Here is a 19,318-nt window from a genome sequence, read left to right as displayed (position 1 = left end):
AAGATAGAGAGAATGGAATACCAGAGCCTTCAGCCACTGCAAATGGACTCCAGATACATGTGCTGCTTTGTGCATCTGACTTTACGTGGCTACTAGGAAATTGAACTTGGGTTGTTAGGCTCTGCAGGCAAGCGCCTTGACCACTGAGTAGCCTCTCCAGCCTGGGAATACATTCTTTACTCATGCTGCTGCTGCTTCTTAGGACTGCTGATTTTTTATGGGTCCTACCAGACTTGAAGACCTTGAAGGACAAATTGATATCTTCTCTCCAGTTTCTTATTTCTCACTCAGTTCCAAGCTTGTGGTAGGCATGGAAAGATGCCTTTTATTTTAGCTATTTAGTAATCAATTTGATTTTGGGTGTGGTGCATTGAAAAAGTGATTTGCATTTGCCAATATGCGAGGTACCATTGAGCTACACCCCCTGAATGAAAATACCTCTTTTTTTCAGCTTTAAAAAAAATATTTAAGCCAGGCGTGGTGGTGCATGCCTTTAATCCCAGCACTCGGGAGGCAGAGGTAGGCGGATTGCTGTGAGTTCGAGGCCACCCTGAGACTCCATAGTGAATTCCAGGTCAGCCTGGGCTAGAGTGAGACCCTACCTTGAAAAACAAAACAAAAAAAAAAAAAGAAAGAAAAACAAAAAATATTTAATTAATTAATTTATTTGAGAGAGTGAGAAGGAATGAGTAGGCACACTAGGGCCTGTAGCCACTACAAACCAACTCCAGATGCATGTATCACCTTGTGCATCTGGCTGAAAATGTGTCTTAAAGAAAGCTTTTAGCCCTGCAAGCCAGCATGCAGCATGTTGGATTAAATAGTGCTGTAGGCAGTGGGTGTCTGGGAAGGCGCCTGCCCTGCTGACGGCTATAGCTCACTGAGCAGTCAGTTGGCTGTGTTCTAATTGAGTCTACCTCCTGTTTACCCAGAAACCAAAGATGACCTCGAGAAGCTCACAGCTGAGATCAAGAAAAGGGCCAACAATGTCCGGAACAAACTGAAGAGTAAGGAGGGAACAAGCCAGTCCCCACCACCGGTTGCTGTTCCCCAGGCTCCGTTCTTCTGAGCTGACATCTTAATGGAGTGATGCCACTTGTCCCGTTTTTGTCTGAGACTTGGGCATTGTCCCTGGAATGACCTACAGTGGCCTCAGAAATTGACTTTCTTTTGAATCCTCACTGTATTTGAATAGTCTAGAACTGAAGTTAGGAGAGGGGCGTTGAAATGTGCTTTTAGCTACTGACTTGGTTCATTAGCACAGTCCCTCGGTTTTCTCTTACGGTTATGTTTCCTCAGTACCCTCATACAGTAGAAAAATAATTATAAAGGTATATAGGTGTAGGGATTGTCCTTCAGTCAGTAGACATTTTTGGTGGATATCTTGATCCTGTGCCTACCTTCTTTGGACCATAGCTCAGTGAGGCTGCTGCCATAGTTTTAGTTTCCCTGGGAACCCCAATGGCTTAGTTAGTTCTGTGGTTGTAGTGTATTCTTGCCCAGGGTATTTGGTGAGTGTGTGCTAATGGTCAGAGGAAAAAGCAGTATCAATTCTCCCAGAGTAAATTTATAGTAACTATTTTAATAGGCATGGAGAGAGGACATCTTCCCCAAAATAATAGTGACAGTGTGGTTGCCACTGTGCTAAGCAGTTTATATGCATCTGTATTTAATCTGTATACTAGTATTGTGAAGGAGGTATAGGTCAAATAAGCCTAATTTGAAAATCTAAAATATGAAATTTTTTGTGCACCAATATGACACCACCACTAATCTCACAAGTGCACTAATCCTACAGTGTGCAATTACCTTCTACTGTGCTTATAAGATGAATATGAAACAAATGAATCTCATGTCCTATCCCCAACATATCTGTTGTATATGTAAAAATATTCCAAACACTTGTGGGCTCATGTATTTCAGGTCAGGGGTACTCATACTCTTATTTGTTCCATTTTACAAATGAGAGGACAGAAACATTAAGAGAGGCTACATGGTTTTCTTGAAATCACGCAGCTAGTCAGTGGCAGGGCAGGACCAAAGATAACACCCACAATCTGAGTCATTTTGAAGAGACTTGTAATAAATGAAACCAAGTCTGAGGCTCATGTGAGCTGACTTCTGCCATTGCCATTCTTGTTGTTTGTTCTGCCTGCTGGGCCTCTGTGTGGAGCAGGCTGAGGGGGTCTACATGAAACAGGGCATTCCGAGGAAGGAAGAGCAGAGGTGTGTTCCTAGGGTAACCTTCCTTTCACTTTAGGCATGGAGAAGCATATTGAAGAAGATGAGGTCCGGTCGTCAGCAGACCTTCGAATTAGAAAGTCCCAGGTAAGTTTGTCTTTGCCTTAACTATCTTCCTCATCAATCTTTTTGTTTTTGTTTTGAAGCAGGGTCTCACTCTAGCCCAGGCCAACCTGGAATTCACTCTGTATCCCAAGCTGGCCTCAAACTCCTACCAATCCTCCTACTCAGCCTCCCAAGTGCTGGGATGTAAGGAGTGTCTCACCATGCCCATTTTTTCTTTGATACCAGCTTGTTTTTGCCTATTTTTTTTGATTATCAGCTCTTTTTTTCTTCTTCTTTTTATAGGTATTATTTATTTATTTATTTATTTGAGAGAGCATGAGAGAGAAAGAGGCCGAGAGAGAGAGAGGGAGAGAGAGAATATGAATATGGGTGTGTCAGTGCCTTCAGCCACTGCAAATAAACTCCAGAGGCATGTGCCACCTTGTACATCTGGCTTATGTCGGTCCTGGGGAATTGAATCAAGGTCCTTTGGCTTTGCAGGCAAATGCCTTAACTGCTAAGCCATCTCTCCAGCCTTCCTCCTCCTTTTCTAAATTTTTTAATTTTTTTATTTTTTGAGGTCTCACTCTAGTCCAGACTGAACTGTAATTCACTATGTAGTCTCAGGGTGGCCTCAGACTCACAGTGATCTTCCTACCTCTGCCTCCTGAGTGCTGAGGTTAAAGGTGTGCGCCACCATGCCTGGCTCCTTCTTCTTTATAAATTTTAATTGGAACGTGTAGCTCAGGCTGTCCTCAAACTCACGCTTCTCCTGCCTTACCTCCTTAACTGGAATAATAAGCATTTACCACCACACTTACCCTTTACTGTCTTTTCCTATGGCTTATATATACATGCAATAGTTATATATTTGTAATTCTGCTTCCATGCTCAGAGATTTTAAGTTCTTTCTAACATATTAGAAATGACTAATAGCTAAAGAAACTGAATGAATTCAAAGTCTTTTATAATCACCTGCTTCCTTAAATACTGTGTTAATAGCTGAAAATAAGATGTATTAGTTACTTTCCTTGTTGCTGTGAGAGAATACCTGAGAAGCAACTTAAGGGAGGAAGGGTTTATTTTGGCATATAATTTGAGGTTATAGTCCATTGTTTTGGGGAGGGCTTGACATCAGAGCATGAAGCATCTGGTCACACGCAGTTCCTAGTCTAGAAACAGAATAGTGAATGTCCCATAAATCTTTCAGTTATTATTTTTTCTTTGCTCTGGAGTCTTTCTTAAAAATATTTTTAAACTTTTTATTTATTTATTTGAAAGAGAGAGACAGAGAGAAAGAGGCAGATAGAGAGAATGGGTGTGCCTGGGCCTCCAGCCACTATAGATGAACCGCAGATGCCTGCACCACCTTGTGCATCTGGCTTACATGGGTCTTGGGGAATTGAACTTAGATGTCCTGGCTTTACAAGCTAGCTCCTTAGCTGCTAAGCCAGCTTTCCAGCCCCTGGAATCTTTTTAAAAACATATTTATTTTTCTTCTTTTTATTAGTTATGTACACAGTGTGTATATAGCCATGTTGGTACCATCTTTAGCCTCCACCCTGTCCTCCCCCTCTGCAGGGACCCTCCTTGTTGAGGAATGTGGGTCGTACATTGTGGGGTTAGCTATCAGTTATGGGCAAGAGGCAATGTCTGTGTGCATAATGTCCCAATATGTGGCTCTTAACAGTCTTTCCACCTCTTCTTCCATAAATTTCCTTGAGCTATGTTGGGTTTGTTTTAGGTCAACTTCAGTGATGAGGGCTTAGGAGCCTCAGTGTCTCTGGATATCTGGTTTGGTAGGAGTTCAGTGTTCTCTGTGTCTCCTTTACCTTATGCTGGTACCAGGTTCACCAAGAAAGCAGTGCTCTTTCTTATTTCCCCAGTTACTCTATGGTTTCAGTTGGAGCCTTGTTGAGGTGTGATGGGCTGATTCTCTCCTTGGGATCTGTGTCCATCTGTAAAAGAGAAGCAAATTCTCCAGTGGAGAGTGAAATCAGCACCAGATAAATGGGATAGCTAATATTATTTTAGAGAGAATTTAATAGGTACAGGCCCTCTTGTAGCACACAATTGGTGGGAGCTTGATAATGGAGAGTGGGCTCTTAAAACACATTTCTTTTAAAAACACCTTTGACAAATTAATTAATTAATTTGCAAGAGAGAGAGAGAGAGAGGGAGGGAGGGAGGGAGGGAGGGAGGGAGGGAGGGGGAGGGAGAGAGAGGGGCAGGCAGGCAGGCAGATAGAGAGAGAGAATGGGCATGCCAGGGCCTCTAGCCACTGCAAATGAACTCCAGACACATGTGTTACTTTGTGCATCTGGCTTACATGGGTACTGGGGAATCAAACCTGGGTCTTTAGGCTGCACAGGCAAGTGCCTTAACCACTAAGTCATCTCTCCAGCCCTTAAATACAATGTAGGAGAACTCAATTGGAGGAAATGGTAAAGGGGAACTATCTGGGTTGAGGCAGTGGTCAGAGATGGTCCTGTCTTTTTGGCCTTTCTCTCACGTTCTCCTTCTCTAAAGGAGGCCCCTCAAGTACTTTCTTAATGTCTCCTGAGCACAGCTTTGGTGCCTCCTTGTTGTACAGGTAAAGAGGTTGATCCTTTCCTCCAAAGGTTAATAGGTGTCAATTGTCCAGTTGGGAGCTAGGCATTTTGGAATCACCAAAGTCAGATGATTCTTGTCCTTAAAAACTGACTAAGTGGTCAAGTGGTGACTCATGCTTGTAATCCCAGCCCTTAGGAGGACTGCAGCAGGAGGATTGCTGAGAGTTTTAAGGCCAGTCTGGGCTACACCGTGAGACCCTGTTTTAAAACACCCATCATCACTATCAACAGTGACAGAATTGACATTACACTCAGTTGGTTTAGGAACCTATTATGTAAGACCTAGCAGGAAAACAGTACAAGCAGATTATAATGCTCTCAGCACTAAAAGGTCTTGGTCAAGAATTAGGGATAGCTGGAGAGGGTTAGGCCTTGAGTAAGGAAGAGTGCCAGCATGAATATATGCTCAGGAACGGAATTTTGGGGCTTGGAAGATTGCTCAGTGGTCAAAGACACTTGCTAACAAAGCTTGCCTGCCTGGGTTCGATTGCCCAGTACCCATGTGAAGCCGTATCCCAAAAGTGATGCATATATCTGAGTTCATTTGCAGCAACAGGAAGCTCTGGTGTGCTCATATACATGTGCAAATAAATAAAACATATTTTCAAAAGAACTTTCCTGTCTATGAGAAGAACTAGGGAAATGGGATCATAGATGGGTCACATATATACATGTGTATGTGTGTCACAGCACATGGGAACATTGGTGGTGATGGTGGTGGGGGTTGAGAAAGCAGGACGGACAGCAATAAAGAGAACAACTCATGTGGAGAAAAATGTTTGCCATGGGTTGACACATGCTGAATTTTTGGTAGATAATGTGTGACCATATTCCAGAGGTTTTTGATACCAATCTAGAGAATTTGGATCTGATTCCATAGCCAGTCGCTCACAGTCACGTGTTTCAGGCTTTGGCCTAGTAGAGCGATACCATAGTCATTTGGAGATGAGCAGGGAAGGGGCAAGAGGCTGCTAGGTCTCGGTCAGACGTTTGCTATGACTTCCATCTGAATTTGCATGGTGGTGGTGTGTTTGGAAAAGCTGATGTTAATTTTGTGAAGGAGAAACCAGTAAAACATGATGCTGTGAGGTGGGAGAGGATCCAAGATTATTGTGAAGGTCTGGGCTTGGGCACTGGGAGCTGTTGAGAGAATATGTATCCACTTACAGGTAAGGACTGTTGTAGAGGCCACTGAGAGTAGGAATGGAAGGGTCTTTGGTTACATACCAGTTAGGGCTTATCTCCTCCCTCACTTCCTGGGGATCTACTCATTCAATATTGTTCCATAGCACTCCGTCCTCTCCCGGAAGTTTGTGGAGGTGATGACCAAATACAACGAGGCTCAGGTGGACTTCCGTGAACGCAGCAAAGGGCGAATCCAACGGCAGCTTGAAATTAGTATGTGTTTGAAGTCTGGTGTGCCCCTCCCCCTCCCTTTCCTGCCTTGGGTTATCCATCTCAAGTCATGAGAGAACAAACAGTAGGCCTGCTTGTGGATTCTACCCAAGCACATGACAGATGTTATGTTATAGATACACTCTGATGCCATGTCTTGGGCTAAAAAGTGCTACATTTGTTGAGCCAAGGAATTTTATTCCTAAGGAATCCAGCACTTCTCGTACCTGGAGGGGAAACACCCACTAAACACTCTCCTATGTTGCCTCTGTCTGCTGTCTGTTAACCATGAAAGCACATGTGTACCGTGCTAGTTGCTGTGACGAGTCAAGAATATGAATAAAGCCATGCCTGTTAGGAATGTCGTAGTATATAAGGAAGTGTCCTGCAGGGCAAATGTGCTGCAGGAGGAATTGTAGGAACACAGTTGATGTGTTCAAGAGTGGCAGGCTGGTTTAGGCTGTCCAGTGTGGGAGGAGCGGCAGGAGGGTAGGAGAAAGTATGTTCGGAGCTCCAGTATAAGATGGAGGAAGGGCTGCCCATAAATTGTGTTGACATGAGGACTTTGGGCTCCATAGTATACTGAAAGGGACTAGGAAACAGGCTGAGCTGGGAAATAATATAGTCACTTTAATTTGTGCTTTAGGATGGAACTGCTTGCAGATAATGTTAAGGATGGGTAACTTGGGAGAAAAATCAGAGGGTCCAGGAGGCTGTTGGAGAAGTGCACAGAGAAATTTTAAAATGGGGTTATACTTCCATCTTATGGGTGCTCTACTTCTTTTGCTGTAAAGCTGGCAAGAAGACAACAGATGAGGAGCTGGAAGAAATGCTGGAGAGTGGCAACCCTGCCATCTTCACTTCTGGGGTGAGTGACAGGGAGACACCCTGAACAGGGAGGCTCAGAGGGGCTTCACCTGCTCCAGCAGGTGCGTGGTGGGCTGCGGCCTAATGGGGGGGGGTGTTGCTCTGCTGCAGTGTGAGAGGGGGCTCAGTTGCAGTGTGTGAGGGGGCTCAGCTGCAGTGTGAGAGGGGGCTCAGCTGCAGTGTGTGAGGGGGCTCAGCTGCAGTGTGTGAGGGGGCTCAGTTGCACTGTGTGAGGGGGCTCAGCTGCAGTGTGAGAGGGGGCTCAGCTGCAGTGTGTGAGGGGGCTCAGCTGCAGTGTGTGAGGGGGCTCAGTTGCAGTGTGTGAGGGGGCTCAGCTGCAGTGTGTGAGGGGGGCTCAGCTGCACTGTGTGAGGGGGCTCAGCTGCAGTGTGTGAGGGGGCTCAACTGCACTGTGTGAGGGGGCTCAGCTGCAGTGTGTGAGGGGGGCTCAGCTGCACTGTGTGAGGGGGCTCAGCTGCAGTGTGTGAGGGGGCTCAACTGCACTGTGTGAAGGGGCTCAGCTGCAGTGTGTGAGGGGGGCTCAGCTGCACTGTGTGAGGGGGCTCAGCTGCACTGTGTGAGGGGGCTCAGTTGCAGTGTGTGAGGGAGCTCAGCTGCACTGTGTGAGGGGGCTCAGCTGCACTGTGTGAGGGGGCTCAGCTGCAGTTTGTGAGGGGGCTCAGTTGCAGTGTGTGAGGGGGCTCAGCTGCAGTGTGTGAGGGGGCTCAGCTGCAGTGTGAGAGGGGGCTCAGCTGCAGTGTGAGGGGGCTCAGCTGCACTGTGTGAGGGGGCTCAGTTGCAGTGTGTGAGGGAGCTCAGCTGCAGTGTGTGAGGGGGCTCAGTTGCAGTGTGTGAGGGAGCTCAGCTGCACTGTGTGAGGGGGCTCAGCTGCAGTTTATGAGGGGGCTCAGTTGCAGTGTGTGAGGGGGCTCAGCTGCAGTGTGTGAGGGGGCTCAGCTGCAGTGTGAGGGGGCTCAGCTGCAGTGTGTGAGGGGGCTCAGCTGCAGTGTGTGAGGGGGCTCAGCTGCAGTGTGTGAGGGGGCTCAGCTGCAGTGTGTGAGGGGGCTCAGCTGCAGTGTGAGAGGGGGCTCAGCTGCAGTGTGAGGGGGCTCAGCTGCACTGTGTGAGGGGGCTCAGTTGCAGTGTGTGAGGGAGCTCAGCTGCAGTGTGTGAGGGGGCTCAGTTGCAGTGTGTGAGGGGGCTCAGCTGCACTGTGTGAGGGGGCTCAGCTGCAGTGTGTGAGGGGGCTCAGCTGCAGTGTGTGAGGGGGCTCAGTTGCAGTGTGTGAGGGGGCTCAGCTGCAGTGTGTGTTGGGGAATTCAACTGCAGTGTGTGTGGGGGGTGGTCTTAGCTTCAGTGTGTGAGGGGGGAGCTCAGCTGCAGTGTGTGGGGGCTGTGCAGGGGCAGCTTGTACTGCCGGGGCGGCTGATGGCCTGTCTGTATGTGGCCTGCTGTAGATCATTGACTCCCAGATTTCCAAGCAAGCCCTCAGCGAGATCGAGGGCCGGCACAAGGACATTGTGAGGCTGGAGAGCAGTATCAGGGAACTGCACGACATGTTCGTGGACATCGCCATGCTGGTGGAGAATCAGGTACTGCAGCTAGTCTCAGGGGCGGAGGAGAGGAACGCTGGGCTCTCCTGAGAGTGGGAGGAAGGAATGCTGGAGGTGACGTGAGGCAGGGTGGAAAAACTGAGGACTTCACACCACAGTAACAGAAGCCTAGTGTCCCCAGGGAGAGGTGTGCATCCTCACGTCTCACTGCACACTGCACTGATGTGCCGCAGGCCATCTCAGTCTGTAACTCTTGCCTGTTACTTTGGTTGCAGTTTATTCTAGTAATAACAGGATTTGGTATGTTACATCAAGGACCTAGTAGTTCACTTAGCCTCAGGATCACTTTTTTTTGTTTTTGCATGTGTGTATGGTGTGCATGCGCGTGTGCCTATGTGTGTCAGTGCTCACCTGAGCATGCGTGCATGTGTAGGTCAGAGGAAACTTTTTGGGTATTGTTCCTCAGGTATGCTCTCCACCTCTCTTTCAGATAGGGCCTCTCATTGTTCCGGACCTCACCATGTAGGGTAGGCAGGCTAGGTAACGACCTCCAGGGGCCTTCCTATCTGTGCCTTCCCAGTGTTGGTATTACAGACATATGATGCCATGTCTGGCATTTTACATGGGGTCTGAGGATGGAATGCATGCTTGTAGGCAAGTACTTTACCCACTGAGCTATCTTCCCAGCCCCTATTTTTAAAATAAGAGGTAGGAATATAGAGGTTTTAATTTTTTCCAGCTGTTTTTTTTTAAACCTGTATTTTCCTAAGAACTTTTTACTAAGAAACAAGAACAGACACGATGAGGAATTAGTAAAAGAATATTTAGAGAAAAACTTCAATATTCAGAGTGCTTAGTTTGACAGTTTGTTCATCCCCTGGTCTGCTTTCTCAGGGTTGGAATTCTCTATGGTCTGCATGTGGTATTTGTTTCTAGTTAGGCAGTCCCCTGGTTCTTAGGATAGAGGTAAACACACCACAGAGTCACCACAGGGTTGCAATGCTATGCCACTTTCACCAGTAGCTTCCAGCTGTTCTGCCATCATCACAGGACCAGAAACTGCTTCCTTCCTACAATCTGCAGAATTTAGTTGAGGCTGAGGCTGCTTGACTGGCTCATGACACCAGCTCTCTGTCCCAGGGACAGGTGTCTTTCTCCTATTCTCCTTCTGGCTTTTGAGACACTTTCTCAAGTCCTTCCTTTCCCATTCTTCTTTTCTCCTCCCCACACTGCCTTGCCGAGGAACTGGTTTGAATTTCAAGTGATGGTAAGTGCCTTGTTGCTCTGTCTACCAACAGCCATGTAGTGATAGGTGGAGTTGAGGGGAATTCCCAACCTCAGATGCTCAGAAAGTAACTGGAGTGGCCAAACTTCCTTGGCAGAAAATAAAAACTGGGCAAAGGTTAGGAGTATTGTTAAGAGACTACCGTCTGGAGGGGAAGATAAACCAATATCAAGCATGTGTAAACCCAGTACCTGTCAGCGAGGGGACTGGGAATTTCTCTTGGAATAAGCAAATGTTCCCCACCTCAGTTATGGAATACCTACCATGTGCCAGGTACTATTTCACAATAGTGAAAAAGTTTGGTTTGGGCTGAATGACCTTTCAGGTGTAAATGGCCAAGAAGAGGCCAGTGTCCTGGTGATCTTTGAAGAGCATGAGAACTCTTGTTTTGGTTCCTCACTACATGCTTGAAACATGAGAGGCAAATAAGTAAGAAAGAAAAAGAAAAAAGAGAAAAAAAAATGAAGAAATGAAGGAGAGGAGGAGTCCATCATAGTCTATTCACATGTAATTGTGAACTTTCTAGAAAGTGTGCTCAGTGCAGATCACAGAGAAGGAGTAATTCAGTAAGGATATGCAGAGAGGAAGTTACATGGGAAATGTGAGAGTGTGCTACAGAAGGCTACTGTGGTGGTTTCTGAATGTCCTCTTGGCACTGAAGATTAGAGTCCCTCCCCCACATTAGCTGGAGCTCTTCTGGGTGTGACTTGTGTCTGTTCTTTTCAGGGTGAGATGTTAGATAACATAGAGCTGAATGTCATGCACACAGTGGACCACGTGGAGAAGGCACGCGATGAAACTAAAAGAGCAGTGAAATACCAGGGTCAGGCCCGGAAGGTGAGGTCTCCTCCTGCCTTCAGAGAAGAGTCCATTGTGTTTGCTCTTGCTTGTTCTCTTTCCTCTCCCTGTCTGTTTCTGTTGCCACCACCTCTTGCCTCTGGGGAAAGGGAGCCATGATTGACCGTATTGAGAACAACATGGACCAGTCAGTGGGCTTCGTGGAGAGGGCAGTGGCAGATACCAAAAAGGCCGTCAAGTATCAGAGTGAAGCCCGGAGGGTGAGCACCTTCGTCTCTGCTGGTTGTATTTGCCTTTTCTGTCTCTTGTCACCCCAACTTTGTCCGTGGGTCTATGTTTTCCCTCTGTCTTGGCCTCTTAACCCTGTAGAAACTTGCTGCCTTCCCTTCCTTCCCAGGGTGCCTTGAATGGATCTGGCTCTCACATGCTCCCTGCCCAAGACCCACACTTGAGAGGCAAACCTATAGGATGGCCATAGCCTGAGTGTTGCCGCTAGTTTTCTGAATGTGCTTCCTGAATGTTTCTCTGATATATTCTGAAATCATCTCTAGTATACTAGGCCCTGTCCCCCTTCTCTTTTTCTCTAACTTGTATCTAGAACTGTGCACATTATTACATAAACTTTTCTAATATCTATAGAAGCACCCAGGTTTTCTACTTTTAGATGGAGCAGTTGAGGGTAAGAGGCTAAGTAACTGGCTTCAGGCCACCTAATAAGCACAGGTGATAAGAGTGAAATTCATAACCCAGCCATACTCTTGCCACTGTAACACTGTGCTTGCCTGCTGTTCTGACTCTGTGGCTTAGGAACTTCTGAGCTTCCGTACTGTCTGCCTGCATATCCAGCTGTGGCGACTTCTGCCTCTTACTCTTCTCTGTTTCTCTTTGTTTAGTTCCTTTTCTCCCCTCTACCTGTTGCTTATGCAGCTATGAAGAGAGCTAGGAAGTTATTTTACAGAATGAAAATGTTGGCTTACACTTTCTGCCAGCTTTAAAGGGACAGGTGAATAGAAGTTGGAATTAGAAGAGTGTCAGAAATGCTTTTATACTTCTCTTGACATAGTTGCTTTCTATCTTGCTCACCTGCTGTTTGGAGACCTCATAAAATTGGCTCACGATGTGTCCAGATATGAAGACTATAGTGAGAGCAGTAGTGACAGCTCTGTATTCCATCTGCCGGCAGTGCTAGCCAGGAAGAAACTTAAGCATCGTAAAATATCCCAAAAGAATGTATTTATAGATCTTATCTGGGTTGTGAAGATACCTTCTTTGTAAAGATGAGAGGTTTTGAGTTTTACATGAGTTATTTCTTTTAATAATATTTTTGTCTTATTCCCTTCTCCAGAAATTGATCATTATCATTGTGGTAGTAGTTGTGTTGCTGGGCATTTTAGCATTGATCATTGGACTGTCCGTTGGGCTGTAGTAAGAGTGGCCTAAGGGGCTGCTGCACTGAAATGTAAGTAAACGAATGGTTCTTGGGAACTCTGGATTGCCTCCACCTGAGAAAATCAGCCTGGGAGTTAAAAATTCTCTTAATGTTTTTCCATGATGACCTTGGGCACAATGAACTTTGAAACTCCTGGGGCCTATGGAATCTTAATCTTTTTAAAATTCTATTCTTGAGATGGGTGTGGTGGTCCACGTCTTTAATCCCAGCACCAAAAAAAAAAAAAAAAAAGAAAAAAAATTATTGGGGTCTGGCTATATAGTATATGTGTCAGGTCTTCTCCTTTCCTTTCCTTTCCTTTCCCTTTCCCTTCCCTTCCCCTTCCCCTTCCCCTTCCCCTTCCCCTTCCCCTTCCCCTTCCCCTTCCCCTTCCCCTTCCCCTTCCCCTTCCCCTTCCCCTTCCCCTTCCCCTTCCCCTTTTCTTTTCTTTTCTTTTCTTTTTTTTAAGGTAGGGTCTCATTCTAGCCCAGGCTGACCTGGAATTCACTCTGTAGTCTCAGAGTGGCCTTGAACTCACAACAATCCTCCTACCTCTGCCTCCTGAGTGCTGGGATTAAAGGCATGTGCCACCACACCCGGCAGGTCTTCTCTTTTTATCCTGTGGATTCTGTCCCTTCTCTGTCTTGCATCCCACTGAGACTCCTTTCCCTCAAGAAGTATGGTGCAGTACTATGTATTATCTAGAGCTGTCTTCTAAATTCTCATTAGCTTTTACGGATGCTGGGTCCTGCTTTCCATGTTTTCTTCCAGTGGAACTGAAAATCTGGGGTGTTGATCCTTTAAAAATTTTATTTGTGGCTGAATGAGAGGGTTTTGAATGAAGTACTAATAAACTTTTTTAAAATTTATTTTTAATTAACATTTCTGAGTGCTGAGCTGTTGCAGACAATCTGCTAAACACCTTCTACTTGTAATGTCGGAGCCCAGCAATACCCTTGTGCGACAGTAACATGCATGGTAAAGATAGAGAAATTCAGTCTGAAAGAGAAGTAACAGGGCCAAATTCACACAGCTAATAGTGGAGAGTGTTTTATTATATCTGAGTTTCTCTTTGTAAAATAAGATGGCATTTAACCTTGTCTACAAAGTCTAGGGAACTTTAGACCATCAATGAAAATTTACTGCATAGGTTACAGCTGACCACTAAATCAGGTGTAGCATCAGTTAGAATGATAAGGATGATCTAATGATTAAGATTCAAGACTTGAGCTGTGTGGTCAGAGGAAATGGTTCCAGGATGTTTTCTTTTTCTTTCTTTCCTTCCTTCTTTCTTCCTTTTTTTTTTTTTTGTCTTCTTTTTATCGTAGGATCTCACTCTAGCCTGGGCTGACATGGAATTTACTATGTAGTCTCAGGCTAGCCTGGAACTCACAGTTGATCCTCCTACCTCTGCCTTCTGAGTGCTAGAATTAAAGGTGTGCACCAGGACTTCTAGCCACTGCAAATAAACTCCAGATGCATGTGCCACTTTGTACACCAGGCTTTACGTGGGCACTGGGGAATTGAACTCGGGTTGTAAGGCCTGGCTGGCAAGCACCTTAGCCACTGAACAATCTCCAACCTGGTTCCAGGATGTTTCTATCCTTCATGTGTCATAATTCATTATTGAGTATTTGATGTGAAAAGGGCTTTTTGTGTTAATTGCTTTTTGCTTACAAAGTTTGAACGTTTAAAAACATTTGAGAGAAAGAGAGGCAGATAAAGAGAATATGAATGGGTATGCCAGGGCTTCTAACCAGTGCAAATGAACTCCAGACACATCTGGCTTACACACATAGTGAGTACTGGGGTATCAAACCTGGGTCCTTGGGCTTTTCAGGCAAGTGCCTTAACTCCTAAGCCATCTCTCCAGTCCAAGTTGAATTTTGTTTTTAGTCTTAACTATTTCACTGGAAAGTAGAGTAAAGTAAAAAGAGGTGTAATTGTCATCTTTCCATGTCTTTGGATAAAAGACGACTTGCAAATTCATTGTGCCCCTTAACCTTCATTCTAATTCCAGGGATTCAGAAGAAAACATGTTTTGAGAAGGTAACTCTTCAGTTAGTATCCTGTTTCTAGTTGGTCACTAAGGTGCTAGGTTGCTGAGGAGTGGTTTATTGCACTATGTCCATCTTCCCCAATACAGTCAAGACTGAGGGTTACCGCGTCTGGGCTTGCTCCTTCTCAGGCCTCCCATGGAACAGAAGTCTGAATAGGGGGGAAGACAATCTGTTTACACTTCCCACTTGTATGCTTGCAACATCCCTGAGATGGTACCAGTACCCCCAATTTACAGACATGGAAGATCAATGAAGAAACTTGTCCATGTTTACATAACTTATATAATGAAGCAGCCCCAGTATAAATCTGAACTTTCCCATAGTCCTTTTTTTGTACCTGTTTGCTTCCTAAAAGAAGGGTGAGTTCCTAGAGATCTGAGTATTAGAAGGCTTCTGAGCTTCCACGGGCCAGACAGAGAACCGGTATTTTCAACTAGTGCTTGTCCCCTGACCACATCCTTCCACGTTGTCACAAGGCTCATCAAAGGACTAAAGATATTTTTTTGTCCTATTTTTAAAATTTACAATAAACATTTTTTTTACATTTGCATACAAAGTAATGGGTTTCATTATGGCATTTCCAAAGTATTCTGTTTTAGTTGATCCCTGTGTCCCTCCTGCTGGTCCCCTTTGCCTTTCATGTCAGTCGGCTTTGTCTCGATTGTTTAACCTCTTACAGTAGGGATCTTTTGCAGGATATTTAGTTCCAGGTGTGGCTGTAGGTTTGTCTCTGGGCTGTTGCAGGCTTTGTATGGACTCCTGCACATTATTCTTGCAGTTATATCTGATTGCTGTGCTCCCCCTTCCAGGCTCATGGCTAATTCCTCTCCTTGCTCCTCACCATCACCCACCCACTGACCAGCTCTTCCTCTCCCTACCTCTTAGAACCTGATTTCACTCCAGCCTGGCCTGGCCACCCTTGTCTTCAGATTGGAACAAAGTTTGAATGGCCATCCTGAGAGCAAGGGGGACCTGTTCCTTTTCCTTGTAACCATCCTTGGACCTGACTCCACAATCTAGTCCTGGAGGAACCTAACCTACCTGCTGCCATCCTGAGCTCTCATGACAACCATCTCCTGTCCTAACAACTGAAGTGCCTTCCCTCCTGGACCGTATGAACCAACCCACATTTTCCTCCCTCTGGTGTGTCAAATTATGCCTTGCACCTTGGAAAGTCCATGTGAGAGCTGCCCAAGGTGTGTTTTCTACCTCATGGACTATTCTCCCAGAAACTGCAATGTACTTTTCAGGGGAGTATCTACCAGAGCAGAGAAATTCTGCTGAGTTTGGCAATAGCAGGGCTTGGATCAGAGTCCTCTACCTGGCAGGTCCTCAATTTGTTGTCCTGTGTCCTGAAAACATGAGGGACTGACAGATTTTGTTCTCAAAAGTTGGCTTATTTGAAGTTCATCCTCTATATTCTCATGTTGATTCAAAGAGGGATCAGGATGACTGTCATCTGAGAGTCCCACTTGAAAATGCTGAGGGGGTAGAATATTTATTTCCATATATAAATCTTGGAAACTGGCTGTTGACTGTTAGGAGAGTGACTTTGTGAGGCCATTGCCTTGAGGCCAAACATAACCAGGGGATTTTAGTTGGGCCAGAGACCAGGTGCTACTGTCCCAAGCTCTGGAAATGTCTCATGAGACTAAGTAGTCCGTCACTCAAGTGTTCCAGGTGTTTTATAACTGTATATATGAGATGTATGTACATAGATGTGTGTGTCTCTCAGGAAGTAGGAAACTAGAAATGGAAAATGCTAAGACCTCAAAAACAAATCATAACTTTGAGCAAGGCTAGAAAATAGGTAAGGGACATATGCATACTGCAAATGAATTCCTGTAGAAATATGATCTTCCCTTGCCATCTAGAAGCTTGTTTTCTGGAGAAGTTCTAGAGGAATCAAATGAGATCTTTGTGAAGACTGAGTTGATTCCCATCATATTTCTCTGCCCAGCAGACAGAAGATATAGTATTTTAACATTTCCTCCCATCTGTTGCCTTCAAGAGGATTGCCCTGAGGACATCCCACACCAACCTGATGCTACTTGCATGATCCCTGGGATGGCTGTTTGGGGCCATCAGGTGGGATACTAGATTACAGTGGATCTTCCTGCTACCTAGTTAATGAGCTTGACAGGCTCTTCGTCTCCCCCAATTCCTATGGAGAAAGCAACAGCCTGGAAAGCTTTGTCTAGTCACTGTAACCCAGTGGTCTCTTAGAACCTTGCTGGTCTCTGCTAGTCTAAACTTTGGTACTTGAGCTGAAATACAGCTTTGCTTTTAGTATTTTGTGGGACAGAGTGAGCACCCTAATCCAAGCACTGCCCACTGACTTCCACTGCAAAGGCTCCTTACCCAGCCATTACCCAGTACTCAGACAGAGCTGCGGGATGCCCTCCTCCCTGTGACTGTGATGTCTGATGGGACTGGGTCCAGCAACAAGTTGAATCAAATACTCGGTACAAGCCTTTGCTGTCCTCTGACACTGAGGCCTGAGGCTTTAAGTTTGAATACACATGTGAAGGGCTTCTGTTGTTTATATTTTTTAAAATGTAAACTTGATTATTTTATTGCTAATTTAAAAATAAATGACTATATTGATTGAAAAACAGTTCTGGGTGTATCTCCTGCAAAACACTTGGTGATCTGATGCCACCATGTATTTTCTTTGGCCACCCGAGAAGAAATTTGTCCACTCACTCGCTGGGACACCCATTGGAGTGTATTCATAAGGTAGGAAGGACAAACACAGGTCTGTATGGATTTCACTCTTGAGCCTCTCACCTGGAAACATGTCTACGAACACTCTGGGTTCCATAAGCCAGATCCATGTTTTTTCCTTCTGGTGTTCCCTCTCCCTTCGTACTGTCTTCCACGTCCGGATGTACGTGTTTCCTTTTTGTCAGAAACGTGAATCCGTACAGTGACAGTCTCATGTGCTCTCTCTTTCCTTGTCGGGGGTGAGCAGAAGAAGATCATGATCATGGTCTGCTGTGTTATCCTTGCCATCATCCTGGCTTCCACCATTGGGGGCATTTTCGCCTGACAAAGGTGAGCTGTCTGGGGAGAGCCAGGCCTTTCAACCTACATTGAATTGAATTCATTCTGGTGCTTTCACTGTCACCAGCTGTTCTCATCTTCGTAGGCTTGGGTGTAGGAGTAAGAGAAGGTCAAATTAGGGGAAGGGATGTTTCAGAGAGGAGTGAAGAGTAGGTAGGAGAGGCTCAGTGGGGGAGAAGGGCAGAATGCTTTGAATAGGTGAGGGATGGTCATTCTGTTTGAGCCTTGGTATTTATTTGATAATGGCAAAAGGAGCAAGAATTAGTTCCTGTAAAAGTACTTTAGAAGAGGTCCACACAGTAAACCTATATTAGACATCTTCCCTTCAAAGGCCAGGCTCAGCTAGTGCAGCCTTGGGAGTAGTTTCTTACACTGCAGGGAGGTGGTGACTCAGGCTGTGAACACTATGCTGATATATAATCTGTGGATTTTCTTCATTTTGTTACTGCCTTCTGCCCTCACAGATGGATCCTCAACTGGCATTTCTAATCCTCCTTCCACTGCTGTGGTGCCATCACCTCTCTACTGCAGACTCATCAGCTATGCCTCTTTTTATTAGAAAACTTATGACACAGGGCACCAGTCAACAGCTTATTACCTATGCACAGGAAGAACAAACGTAATGAAAATATGTAATTTGGGAGAGGGTAGAGGTGAAGGAATGGGGAGCACAAAAAGATATACAACTGGTTTAGATGGCTTAAATGGCCTGCAGGGTAGAGAAGCAAGCATACTGAGTGCCTGTTTAGGACCCAACATTGAGCCTGACTGCCAGGGGGCTTGTGCAGAGCCATGTTTGTAGCTCATATAATCCAACAGGGTCTTATTTGAGCTACTGCGAGTTCATCTCCAAGATCAGGGCACTTGTTATTTCTGCTCTTCAAGGTCTCACGCTTGACCAATGCTGTATCTTGCTTTCTTCTTTGGGGTCCAACCATAGTCTTCAAGGATCATTTAAGGATAGGCACCATGCTTGGCATGTTCACTGGCATGTCCCCACAGCACAGTGCCTGTTACTTTCAGTTGCTGATTTGTGTTTCATGACTTATAATCAAACTGATTTCATTCATGGATGAGTCAAGGGATCAGTGGGAGCATGGTTTGTTACTACTAGAGGCTTTTGCAAAAAACCCACTACAGTGAGCCCCCCCGCCCCACAATCACCAAACTCTCCACTTTAAACTGTTTACCATATGTGGCGATGGTAGAGTTCTGTTAATAGCCCCTCACCTGGCAGAAGATTGTTGGCCCTAATGTGGTCGGTTCTCTAACTAGCTACATGCCTCCAGTTTATATCTGAACTCCCCAAAGTTAATCCAAACACCATGCACTATGATCTGTAACAAATAGGTAAAGGTATAAGGAGAGAAAGGTTGTACTGAGGCTGTCACTTTGGCTCTCACCTGATTCATATTGTTAGCTGAAACTGGTGGCCTGTGATATATATGTAAGAAACTATAGCAAACATGTCCCCAGTTCAAAGTTCTGTTGTGTTTAGCATTTAAATTAGCTATGTGTAAATGAGTTTTAATATAAATAATTTATTTAGAGATTATCATACTGCAAAAGGCTCACTAAAATATAGTGGAAATTAGTGTTTAACTCTTGAGGACCATTCAGTTGTTTAAGACAGAAATACACTTTTGAAAGTAAATTCTTATTTTCTTTGAAGATCTTATTTTTTAAGAAACATTAAAAATAACATTTTCACCAGTGTGCTATTTTTTACCCACTTTAAAAAGCAAGTGGTTTAATATGTGTATGAATTTGTGTTTCCTTCAGTTTGAGTAAGGGATGGAAGACTACCAGTGGCTAGCTCTGAAGAACACATTAATCTTGTTGGAAACAAACAGGGAGCTGGAACCATGGGTTTGGAATTGTGTGGGGTGCTCACTTGTCTAACAATAACAAATCATGTGCAGCGCAACATGCACACTGGGTTCTGTGGGGTGACTGAGAGCACACAC

At 45.2% G+C, this 19,318-nt stretch overlaps 1 protein-coding gene across 7 annotated transcripts in view; it reads left to right on the top strand.

Moving 5' to 3' along the window:
• Stx3 (syntaxin 3) overlaps positions 1–16,902 on the top strand; it is a 54,771-nt gene extending 37,869 nt beyond the window's left edge. For 4 of the 7 annotated variants that reach the window (XM_045134612.1, XM_045134653.1, XM_045134618.1 and 1 more), the window contains exons 4-10: positions 933–1,007; positions 2,261–2,328; positions 6,188–6,296; positions 7,088–7,161; positions 8,618–8,752; positions 10,725–10,835; positions 15,171–16,902. In XM_045134612.1, the coding sequence (XP_044990547.1) occupies positions 933–1,007; positions 2,261–2,328; positions 6,188–6,296; positions 7,088–7,161; positions 8,618–8,752; positions 10,725–10,835; positions 15,171–15,305 (707 nt within the window). In that variant the 3' untranslated portion in view covers positions 15,306–16,902. Of the gene's footprint in view, positions 1–932; positions 1,008–2,260; positions 2,329–6,187; positions 6,297–7,087; positions 7,162–8,617; positions 8,753–10,724; positions 10,836–10,945; positions 11,057–12,141; positions 12,256–15,170 lie in introns of all 7 variants that reach the window. The other 3 variants (XM_045134632.1, XM_045134625.1, XM_045134643.1) reach the window with 3 other exon arrangements.
• Positions 16,903–19,318: the final 2,416 nt, after the last annotated feature.

Source organism: Jaculus jaculus, chromosome 1 (genome assembly GCF_020740685.1).
Source record: "Jaculus jaculus isolate mJacJac1 chromosome 1, mJacJac1.mat.Y.cur, whole genome shotgun sequence".
In the NCBI taxonomy this organism is placed as follows: Eukaryota; Metazoa; Chordata; class Mammalia; order Rodentia; family Dipodidae; genus Jaculus; species Jaculus jaculus.
This window is presented reverse-complemented; position numbering and strand designations above follow the sequence as displayed.